The 10,906-nt window shown below is 43.7% G+C and overlaps 1 protein-coding gene across 1 annotated transcript in view; it reads right to left on the bottom strand.

Moving 5' to 3' along the window:
• Nucleotides 1–385: 385 nt before the first annotated feature.
• The window catches only part of LOC144949529 (dual oxidase 1-like), a 31,910-nt gene continuing 21,389 nt past the window's right edge, over nucleotides 386–10,906 (bottom strand). Inside the window, exons 21-32 of the mRNA XM_078879458.1 lie at nucleotides 10,549–10,611; nucleotides 10,070–10,248; nucleotides 9,027–9,257; nucleotides 6,951–7,050; nucleotides 6,762–6,811; nucleotides 6,300–6,427; nucleotides 5,513–5,666; nucleotides 3,531–3,763; nucleotides 2,345–2,506; nucleotides 1,981–2,136; nucleotides 1,262–1,390; nucleotides 386–808 (exon numbers count right to left, since the gene is read on the bottom strand). Of these exons, the coding sequence (XP_078735584.1) occupies nucleotides 686–808; nucleotides 1,262–1,390; nucleotides 1,981–2,136; nucleotides 2,345–2,506; nucleotides 3,531–3,763; nucleotides 5,513–5,666; nucleotides 6,300–6,427; nucleotides 6,762–6,811; nucleotides 6,951–7,050; nucleotides 9,027–9,257; nucleotides 10,070–10,248; nucleotides 10,549–10,611 (1,708 nt within the window). The 3' untranslated portion in view covers nucleotides 386–685. The remainder of the gene's footprint in view (nucleotides 809–1,261; nucleotides 1,391–1,980; nucleotides 2,137–2,344; nucleotides 2,507–3,530; nucleotides 3,764–5,512; nucleotides 5,667–6,299; nucleotides 6,428–6,761; nucleotides 6,812–6,950; nucleotides 7,051–9,026; nucleotides 9,258–10,069; nucleotides 10,249–10,548; nucleotides 10,612–10,906) is intronic.

Here is a 10,906-nt window from a genome sequence, read left to right as displayed (position 1 = left end):
AATTTGATTATTTTTCAAAAAATTTTGCTGTGGATTTCACACCTGATGATGATTGCTTGTGGTGCAGTCGAAACATCGTGAGAATTGTATTGTTTATATATGTTTTTTTAATTATTATTTCCCTTCTACGTGACTTTACCGAAATAACCATGAATATGAATCCCTGCAGTCACGAAAGCTTTAAATCAAAATTAGTGATTTTTAAAATTGTTTAAGCAGTACTCGGTCACCACACAAAATTCCACCAAAAAAGGAAGTTCCTTTGAGAATCAAACTTCCACAATTATAATATTCGATTGATAATTACCTTGAAAATCATGAAGACCGATGGACATTTCCACTTCTTTTAAGTGATAGTTATTTCAAAACATATTTCTCTTATATTATTGTTAGAATGGAAACTGGAATAAGAAGTTCTTGTCATGGTGGACAAAGCGAGCCTAAATTCCATGTAAATATTGAATATTGAAAAGCCTTCCTTTAGGAAATATTATTCTGCTTATTTTCTGACTGCAAATTAATGCAACACAATCAAAAATATCACAACATAGCTGACCGTTTAAAGTGTACCACTTGTGATATAGTAAAATTCTAAAACGGTTTTCATGACCAGCGAGTTAATCATTTTGTTATTGATGAGTAAAATGTATATCAGGCATATGCGATGAGTGCAAAATTTGTGAATTCAAAAGTTCTCGTAATGGTGGACAAAGCGGGTTTGATCGCAGCGGTTTAACTGGCGGCAAGACTTCTCAACGGTCTTCGTGAGGCCCGGGGGTCCGCAGCTAAAAATGCCGACCGTTCCAACCTTGAAAACCAAACGACGAAACAACAACAAAAACAATAACAGCAAATCAAAACGTCAGGATCAGTTTCTTGACTTAACCTGGAAAAATCCGATGAGCTAAGAAGCTCTTTCTCGCAGATGTCCAGCACATGTCACACTCGTTACAATGCATAAACATTCACTTCGGCAAACTCGTGTGTATACTCAAAGGCAGATGAAAGTGCTTCTGTTCAGCTAATAAAAAATTAAGCTAAATAAACACATTTCTGAAGAAGAAAAAATACATTTTGCGTACACCCAATAACAGTAAACAGAAGCAATTGCACCAAAACGAGCATTGGATGATAAACCTCAAGTGATCACAACTGTAACTCCAAACAACATTCGATTAAGCCTTCTCTGAAGACAATAACTCAAAATCACTGTGCACCGATGAGATTGTACAAGCATATCTATCCGAATAACAAAACACACCTCTGGGTGCAGTTTCTGCAGGGAGTTGAGGAAGGGCACAAACTGCGGGCGGCCAAAGTGCGTGATGGAGCGAAGGCCCGTGAACAGACTGCGGTTGGACACCTTCTGGAAGTGACGCTCGCAGATGTACTGCAGGAAAAAGAAAGAATGACGTTGGTAAAGTTATTCATTGATGCTCGGGATGCTTCTGTAAGTGGATTGTTTAGTGTATTGGATTTGCAATGGGCAAGTTTCTTGAATCTTCCTCGCTTCACATCCACACTTCCGATTAGCACGGTCGGCGACGTACGGTGCAAAAGAAGTTCAACATACATGTACTCAACCGGCTGTAGAAATGGTTGCATCAAGTCGCCAGCGAGGGAAAGTAGGCCAAATACCATCTCCAATGGGCTCTCTTGAGCAAGCTATTTTTTGGGATGAACCTTTACATTTCATAGTCTAATACAATTAAGTGTCCATTTCTGCTTGCCGGTGAATGACATATCTGGTGTGATTCTACAACGTCTTTTTGGTTTGTACCGTGTGCTATTCAGCATGATGTACAACTGAATTTCAGTTCCTGCACTGAATTCCAGTTCCTGGAGATGCCCCCAGGACATAGAGCGAAAATTGTGCACGTCATTCCAGATAACACGCTGTACTACCCCGAAAACACCCACTGGGAGAGCTTTATCGCACAACAGCGGGAGCCTACGAGGTGATGGAGTGCTGTTGTTCACCAGCATAGTTGTGCGCAAGTCGAATTTCTCCGCGAACTGCGTGATGTAGATATGGATGGACACCAAGTCGTTCTTGTCGTTTTCTTCCACCTCCTGGATGATGTCCGTCAACCACTCGAACTGCCTCTGGGTCCGTGTCACCCAAATGAAGTACAGCTGTTCGCCCATCACACGCGATACCAAAAACAACATCCCCAATTTTTAATTCACCATCACATTTCCATTTACTACAATTCTGACATTAATGAGTCAACAAACCGAAGCATAAATCAAAATTGCTCACGGACACGAGAGTTCCGTGGTCTCGCATATATATTTTTTATTACCAAAGATTTGCTTCGACTTGAAAGTGCTCGTCACTCACCTTTCTGCAGGCAATGAGCCTGGCGTTAATGGAAGACTTGTAGACGACATCCTTGAGGATGGAAGCAAAGGGAGTGACTCCAATGCCTCCTCCCACCAGCACAGACACCTCAAAGTCATTCCAGTGCTGGTGGCCCTCTCCAAATGGACCGTCCAGGTATATCTGTACACGTACACAAAGACACAAATTATTGTCCGCCGTTCAGCCCCAGATGCACTCGTGTAGTAATGATAGACCAATCCAAAGATCACTGGTATGAAAGTTGAAACAATGGAGCAGATCTCTTAAATCCATCCCTGCCTCTGACCATCCAGTAATATAAAAAGGGTACTTCCTCGAGAAGTGGATCAGCAGGTTGCATGTGGTGGATTGTAAAGTGTGGGTATATCCAATTTCTCTTCCAAGAAGTCTGGCTAGTGTGGGGAGCAGTAGTGTAGCGGTTAGCACGCTGCGCTATGAACCTGGTGACTCGGGTGCGATTCTCGCTTACGGCCAACACCAGTGACGATTATCTGAATCGGTCCGGGGCCTCCCCTATGCCGACTCAGCCTCAAATGAGTACCTGATGCAATCAAACAAAGGCGGCCAGGCGTGGTGTTGGCCATCCACCCCCTCGTGTGCTGTGCCGGCTTTAATAGGTGCTCGCTAACAGCACTTGCCCCAACAGTCTCTTACAGGCTATGCGCGGAATCTTTGTCTTGTACATCCTATTTTCTTCAAAGAAGTCTGGCTAGTGTGAAAGAGTAGGCTAAAATACCCTCTGCTAGCGAGGCTCTCTAAAGCTTCTTCGTATGGAGGAACTTTCACCAGGAGTGGTGTGAGCAGGAAATTTTAGCGCTGCACATTTACCTTCACCTGTCGAATCGCAAGTCAGACAGGCAGCTTTGCGGCAGATAATTCAACTCACGAATCAGGAAGTTGTATGTTAATTCCTGAAACGCTGATAATTAAGCAGCGTTTCTCTTAAATGTTCGTATCAGATGAAATGTGGAATTTCCACTTTTCGGTCAGTTTCATCAGTTGAGATTTTTTTTTACTGCCCCAGACTTACTTGAGCTGGGACACATTTGTCCTTGCACTCGATCATTCCACATGAATGTAGTGCTATTTGTGAAATTATTAAACACGTGGCTTTACAAGTTAGCATTTGAAGTGACATTCAAATTATACATGTATTTCATCAAACCTTGGAGAAGCATCCATCACTGCTGATGCTCTTTGAAGAGTAGACTTCACGAAGGCGGGTGGTCCATGGGCCCGCAGCGCGTACGTGGATGCTCAGGGTGCCCTCATGGGGTGCGGACGTGAGCGTAAAAGGGTGGTACTCGCTCCGGCCCAGGGTAAGGCAGGCCACGCGCACCCACTGCCCAGACTTGTACTCAAATCCCTGCGGGCGCTTAAACTGCAGGTGAGTCACTCCTGCAAATCAAGGTCAGATCATGTAAGCGCTCGGTGACACGCCCATGACAGTCGCAGGCTCAGAATGACACGCACAGGTGCAAATACTGATCGTTTCAAGAGGTTACTTCAGGTCTACAAGGTTTGTCGGGGGGAAAAAAAAACCTCTATTACGGGAAAAAATTGTTTGTTAAAGGAATAGCTCTTTGATGTGTTTTTTTTGCGGTTGTACCCCCGTTGTGTTGTTCAGTATGGTGTCCCGATGTCTTTCTAAAGAAGCTCCCAAAGTGGAGTGAATTTCTCAGACAGCAGGTGGTAGAACCAGAAAACACAGAGGATCACGAACACGTCAGCACAATTGCGTACCTCCACGCTGCAGCTCCTTGCAGTCATTAGTTAGGTGCCAGATTTATGAAGCGCTGCTGTTGTATCTCCACGAAGCATATTTTTTCGATTTAACCAAGAATGTGCTTGTCAGACAGATACATTGTTTCGAAGATGGTTCGATTTCAAACCTATTTGAAGCTTTGTAACAGCCCAGGATATGGCTGGGTGACAACACTATTGTAATTTCGGGTGGGGTTTTTGGTGCTCATTGGTGTGTGACCACCATTTCACAAATATAATGAGCGAAGTTCACATACAATAACACAGCTAAACATACCTGTTTATGGGGGAAGTGTTGTGTAAAACATCGGTCTATGTCCAGAAATAAATTGTGGTCACATTCATGTTGGGTTCCCTGCCATGGACATATCTCAAGTATTTCAAAATACAATTTGTTGAGATCTAAATTACACACGTTAATATGTTTTACACATGCTATTGCATGGGCAGAGTTATTATTATTATAATCATCATCAGGTATGACCCAGGATAAACAATGAGAGTATTTTACTCACAATGTGAAGTTTGCCAGTTCAAATCCTGGCAGGGATTGAGCCTAACAACCCGACGTGGCTCTTAAACTAATGACCACTTTGTGAGACGTCAATAGTGCTCATCCTTTGCACGGACTTATTCACGCTGTAAGAATGTGGACAATCCACTACGAACTCAGGTTCACCAAAGGGGACGAGCTCCAGCCCGTTGCTCGTTTGAGCAGCGAGACACTGACTCCACGACGCTGTTTCATTGCGTTGAATCGATATTTGCGTAACTTCACCGGTGCTTACAAATAATTGCATGCCACACCCAGATTCCCTTACTTTGTCCTCGTTATGCTGCAGTGGCATGCAAAAAAAAACACCAGTTATGAATTATGCTCCGGGTTACCGGATGGCCTTCAGGGCAGTACTTGAATGTAACTTCCTTGTCCTTAAATATCACCAACGGAAACAAAATCTTCTTGGTTCTTTCGGTGAAGTCACGTAGAAGGGAAATAATAAAATAATAAAAATAAAACATAATAAAATAATTCTGACGACGTTTCGGCCACAACACAAGCAGCCGTCCTCAGGTGAAGAACAGGTCTGTCGGGAAGACAGCGTCTGAATGAAACACCACCACGCTTGGAGCGTATATTTAAGCTGGGTTGGAGGGGGAAGAGCGCCTTGACAAAATAATTTACATTCGTTTTATTTTTATTATTTTATTATTTCCCTTCTACGTGACTTTACCGAAAGAACAAAGGAGATGAATCCCTGCAGTCACGAAAGCTTTAAATCGAAAGGAAACAAAATCTGTACTCTCAAATTGCATGATGCATGCGACGTCAACATTCTGGAGACCACCGAGTGAGAAATGAGGCCCGCGGATGAGAGGCAGCACCTGAGGGAAGCAGCTCAGCCTTGAGCACAGTGATCTCCACCTTGCGTCGGCTCAGGCTCAAGAGACGGTCGCCCAGGAAAATAAGAGCTGGTGGCAGAAAGTATACGTAGAACATCGGCTTCTGGATGAGGCCAACACTGCCGTGCAGAATGGTCTGTGTCGGAAGGGCAAACGAGAAGAAATCAAATGTACAAGTGTGAGTATCAGCATTGCACACCAATGTAACAAGGTTGATAAAATAAAAAAAATAATAATGGAACCAGTTCGATTTATATGATCGAGACTTTATATCATCATAATCGTAACAATAAATGACAGCCATGTGTGAATGTGTTGTTGAAGGCCTCCCCAGGCCACGTGAGTCATGGGGGTTGATCACATCTTGTCATGCTTGTCCATGTGCTTTGGTAAACAATTAAAAATGGGGGTGGTGCCCGAGACAGCTTCAGATATTACTTGCCACTGACGGTAACCATGGTGCAAGAATCAAACTCAGATCACCCGCTTGAAAGGGCAGCGTAAATAACATGCCATAGTAGTTGCCATTGCAATTTCTGGCCATCGACACATGAATGCAACCTCCAGCACTGGTCAGATCTGCCAGCGGGGATGAGTGCCGATTGCCTAAATCAATGGAGACTTTTTGTCTTTTACATTCGATTTAAACAAATGACATGATCACCCGGGCTCTATAATTCGATTAATTCCATCCGCATGTTGCGTGACAATTCAAATTCATTATTGCATGCAACAAATGAGTCAATAGTTGAACGGAACAGCTTCCTACCAAAACATAGAGCAGGATGTACAGCTGGTGGGTTATCCAGAAGGCATTGAAGGTGTGACTGCGGGCAAAGCGGCTGGCGAATATGTACAGCACCGCAAGTACCGCCAGTATCAGCACACCTGTCATACCTGGCAGGGGATAAGTGATGGGACAGTGATCAGCACACTGATGAAAACAAGAAAGAATAAAATCCTCATTTACAATAATACGAACATATTGTGTCACCTTTGAACTAACTTACCCACGGGCAAGGTACACGGAAAGGCCAGCTCAAAATGTTACTGGAAAATGTAATCACCAATTAATCCCAGAATTGAGCAATATCATTCAGCAATATGCAAGTGAGTTGCTTTGCATACTGTTGAATGCCCTATAAAGAAGCCTTTGAGATAAACAGGTGTGTGCCTGCGAGCCGTGTAATGTTGCACGGAAATAAGTGAGTCACCATCCTGGCAAACGTACCCGGAATTGTTTGAAAAAACCACCAGTAGAACTTTTTAGGCATCTCGGACCTAAGTTTCAAGATAGAAGCAGTTGCACAGCATTCATTGACGTGGCAAACATAGCATCAAACGGCACATGAAGTTAATAGAGTAAAAAAACAAATGAATTCATGAATGAAAAAACCCACATTGTCATTGCGAGCCTCACCCGTCATTGAAGAACACGTTTGGGAAGAGGCAGGACAGCACGCTGAGTGGCAGCACTGAGAAGTGGTACACGTTCACGACATGGCCAATGCTGTGCAGGACTAAGGAAGAGACACGCAAAAAAAGGCATCAGATCAAATTGTGCACACTCCACAAATAGTATTACCACACAATGGAACCGTTAATATACACATAAAAACGTTTATTTTGTTTAACCCGGGCCAAACGCAAGAGGCCATGGTGTAGTCTCATTTTGTTCGAGTAACCTGGGTCGCCAGAACGACAAAAGTCAATGGGGTAAAGTACAACAGCAATGACGCGAATAACGAAAACAAATCTGAGGTCAACCAACCGAATTAGAAATCGGCGCAAAAAAAACAACCACATTTAAGGAGGAATCTAAAATTACTGCGCAAACATAAATCAGTCTTGCATAATGTGTGATACATTTCCCGCAGCAAACGTTCGCTTGGGTAATTTATTTTGATTGATCATTGTGCGTACAATGTGACAATTATTATTGAAAAATATTGGAAAGCTAAACTTTTTGTAAACATTCAAATTAGCCAAATATGCTGACAAATCACAGTGTGAAAAAAGCATATTGTTAGTCTTGGAAGTAAACAGACAAGGATTCACGGACTCTATGAAGCTCAATATTCAGACTATATTTGCATATTGTGACTTGATACAATCCTACATCATTCAAATTAAGTGGCATGTTTCCTTGTGTTTGGCACATATGCATGAGTTTGTACACTGATATAAATCTGTGTGGTGGTGGTGGTGGTGGAATGAAATAAAAATGAAAATATACAGGTTTGTAAAGGTAAAAGTCGTTTTTCATGCTTTGTCGAAGTGTGCAATCATGGATAGGTCTGTTTTTTTCATTTGATTTTCTGCTATGTATCCAAAATCATTTCACGAACAGAATTGCAGTTCACTTGGACGTTTGCTCTTTTTCCCTCTTCACCGAGCATTTGCTACGTGAAAATTTGGGTAAAGGTGCAGCCGTGCATCGACTTGTTCACGCCACTGCCGGCAAAAGGATGACCAACTAGAGGGAGCTCTGGAGAGCCCTTCACTTTTAGCCTTCTCTTCCCTGATGGCCATACATCTTGGTGGGTCACTTGTCAACGTTCTTTATCCTGACTCCAACATAAAAGTCCTGTTTAACACCGTATTGATCACGATACATTGTGGAAAAGTTGTAATATTAGACGCAAAAAAATGCAATGTTTTTAGTTTTTTTAGCCAGTATTCGGATAGCGCTGCATGCTGCAAGCAGATGTCTCCACGTATTTAAATTAATGGTGCTGATGTGGCCAGCGCATTGTTCAGCCTCCTTTGTCGCCTCAGTAGACAGTGCACCAAGTAACAGTCTCGATGTTTGACCGGATCCCCCCAGGAAGGTCTGGTCCACATTCAGATGTTCATTGATGTGATACATGACCAAGAACTACAGACAGGAAGCAAAAAAGTCAGTGCCAAATAAAAACACCACACATACCCTGACTGCGATAAGCGTTTTTTTTTTTTTACAAAATCATATTATTTAAAAAAAATCTTTATACCTGGTTAGCTGGCTGGCACGTGGGTGGTCAAGTGCGCACGGTGGTGACACCACACCTCGCACCACCACCCTCCACCCTGGCTGTGTATCCCGTATGAATTCAAGGACGTGCTAGCAGTATTTCAAACATGTTCAACTGAATCTTCGAGACACCACTGATTTCACCTTTCATAGCGTCACCCCCTCCGCAAGTCTAATTTAAGCGGATGCGTGGAAGTGTCGATTTGAAATCTGTAAAACTCTTTGTCATACATTGGTAGGTTTTTTTTTACTTGGGGGGGTGGGGGTGCTTAGGAGGTCCAGGAGTGCTGGTATTACCTTTGTCTCCCTCTTTCACTCCCTTATTTATGCTTCGAATGCCCCATTCACCACCACACACCCAGTATACAAAGCAAGCACATCCACGTCTGGAAAGGTTTTGATTTCAAATCGGTTTGTTCATTCTGGTGTCATGTGCTTTATTAATTTGATGAAGAATAAAAAAAATGCACTGCCTAAACTCACTGGACAGAATGACGGCGGTCATTGCGATGATTTTGTGAAATTCCACGGCCGAGTCGAAGGGGATGTAGTGGTTGAGCGCCGTCTCGCGCAGCGCCGTGATGATGTTCCGGCACATGGTGAGGAGGATGAACGAGTAGCAGAATGAAATCCCGGCCGCCGTGCCGCGCGACAGGATGATCCCCACCTCCGTCACCTGCCGGATCCCAAAGTGCTCTGCACCAACTGCGTAATCTATGGGTGAAAGGCAGGTGGAATTAGGAACAACGAAAAACAAATCAGCGAATGAAATAAACGTTTCGCAGCTAATATCAAAGCCAAAGTGGCCCTTGCCCAAATGAGCATGGGGGACAGTGCTCATATCCAATGGTGGTCCTGAGTCAAGTGGTTGATGAAGGAGTCAACACTTTGAGGTGTTTTTGAAGTCGCAACTTCTGCCTCTGAGACGAGCGCCGTTGCACAGGTTTTGTTTGAGTTCTCCAACGTGTGTTCGTGTTGTACCACGTTGTTGTTTGGCACGATGTCCTACGTCTCGCTCCGCATGCCGGGAGCTTCTTATGGATTCAGTAGCTCAAGGGAAGCTGCCAGCACGTGGAGCCGAACTTCATTCGTCATGCCGGACAACACAAGCACTCTGCCCAAAGCATCAGCGCGTGATAACAGTAAAAAAACAAATGTCAAAATGTTTCCATGCTCGATGTGCCAATGCTCGTTGCTGTTATACACCCTGAGGCCTTGGTGGAAACCTTACATTTCCATCATGGCAGCAAGCGTTTAAATATTCAAATCGTCATGCACCATCATTGGCCAACACTTCAATCCACTGCTGGATGAAGACTGTTCAAGCCACTGCTGGTTGAAGGCCTCCCAAGCCATCAACACCATCTCATACAGCCCTGCGATGTAACAATTCACTAGCCATCTATCTTTCTCCAACAACATTTTTTGATATTCTCCTGTAAGAAAAAATCGGGGGGGGGGGGGGGGTGCGGTGGGGGGTAGTTGTTGAATTTTTTTAATTGATCTCGAAGGCCAATGTGACTTACAGTAGGCGCGCTCGACCATGACGCCGGCCATGATTCCGTAGAAGATGACCACGCAGAAGATGTGGCGGCGGTAGTTTTCCACGTAGCGCTTGACGGCCTGCATCGACTGCCCCAGCTTGCTTCTATTATAGTGTTGACGCCGGGCTTCTGTAAACAAGCGACCTCGCGGGCTGTTCGTGCTGTAACAGGGAAACGGGGGGGGGGGGTAAAATTATTTATTCGCAAAGGCCGACAAAGCATTTCTTGCGGAGGCAAATGGTTATTAATTTTTCTCTCCAATGCATGCTCGGTTTGCACCGCTCCTTACGCAGAAAGCTACTTCATTCAGTTCCTGAAATTCCCAGAATGTGGAGCAAAACGTCAGACGTCGTGCCGAACACAACCCAAAGACATGTCGGAGACCTGTACTAATAAATCTAAGTACGAGTATATCTTATTTGTATCATATCGTTAAGAATGAGGGCATCAGTTTCACTCACTGTCTGTGCGAAGACTCTGCGGGCTTCTCATCTTGTTTACCAGCGACTCTCCCAGCATTAGAACTGATGGGTTAACACGCACACATACACACAAATAAAGCACATTTTGCATATGAAGCATATATGCATTTCCTATATGTGTATTCCATATACAGCACTTGGGGATGACATGACTGAACTAATACCATAACAAGACTTATTTATTTTATCACGAGTGAAAAGGGCAAGCTACACTTAAACTATTAACAGTGTACCCCTGCTTGTATGAGAATTGGACAGTGTTTGCATTCTTTATCAACCTTCAACTAGCAGTGGAAATTCAGATATTTGCATGGCAGAAGCCAGTCTTACCAACTTG

Source organism: Lampetra fluviatilis, chromosome 3 (assembly GCF_964198595.1).
Source record: "Lampetra fluviatilis chromosome 3, kcLamFluv1.1, whole genome shotgun sequence".
NCBI classification, from domain to species: domain Eukaryota; kingdom Metazoa; phylum Chordata; class Hyperoartia; order Petromyzontiformes; family Petromyzontidae; genus Lampetra; species Lampetra fluviatilis.
The sequence above is the reverse complement of the archived record's forward strand: the minus strand, read 5'-3'. Positions and strand labels throughout refer to the sequence as shown.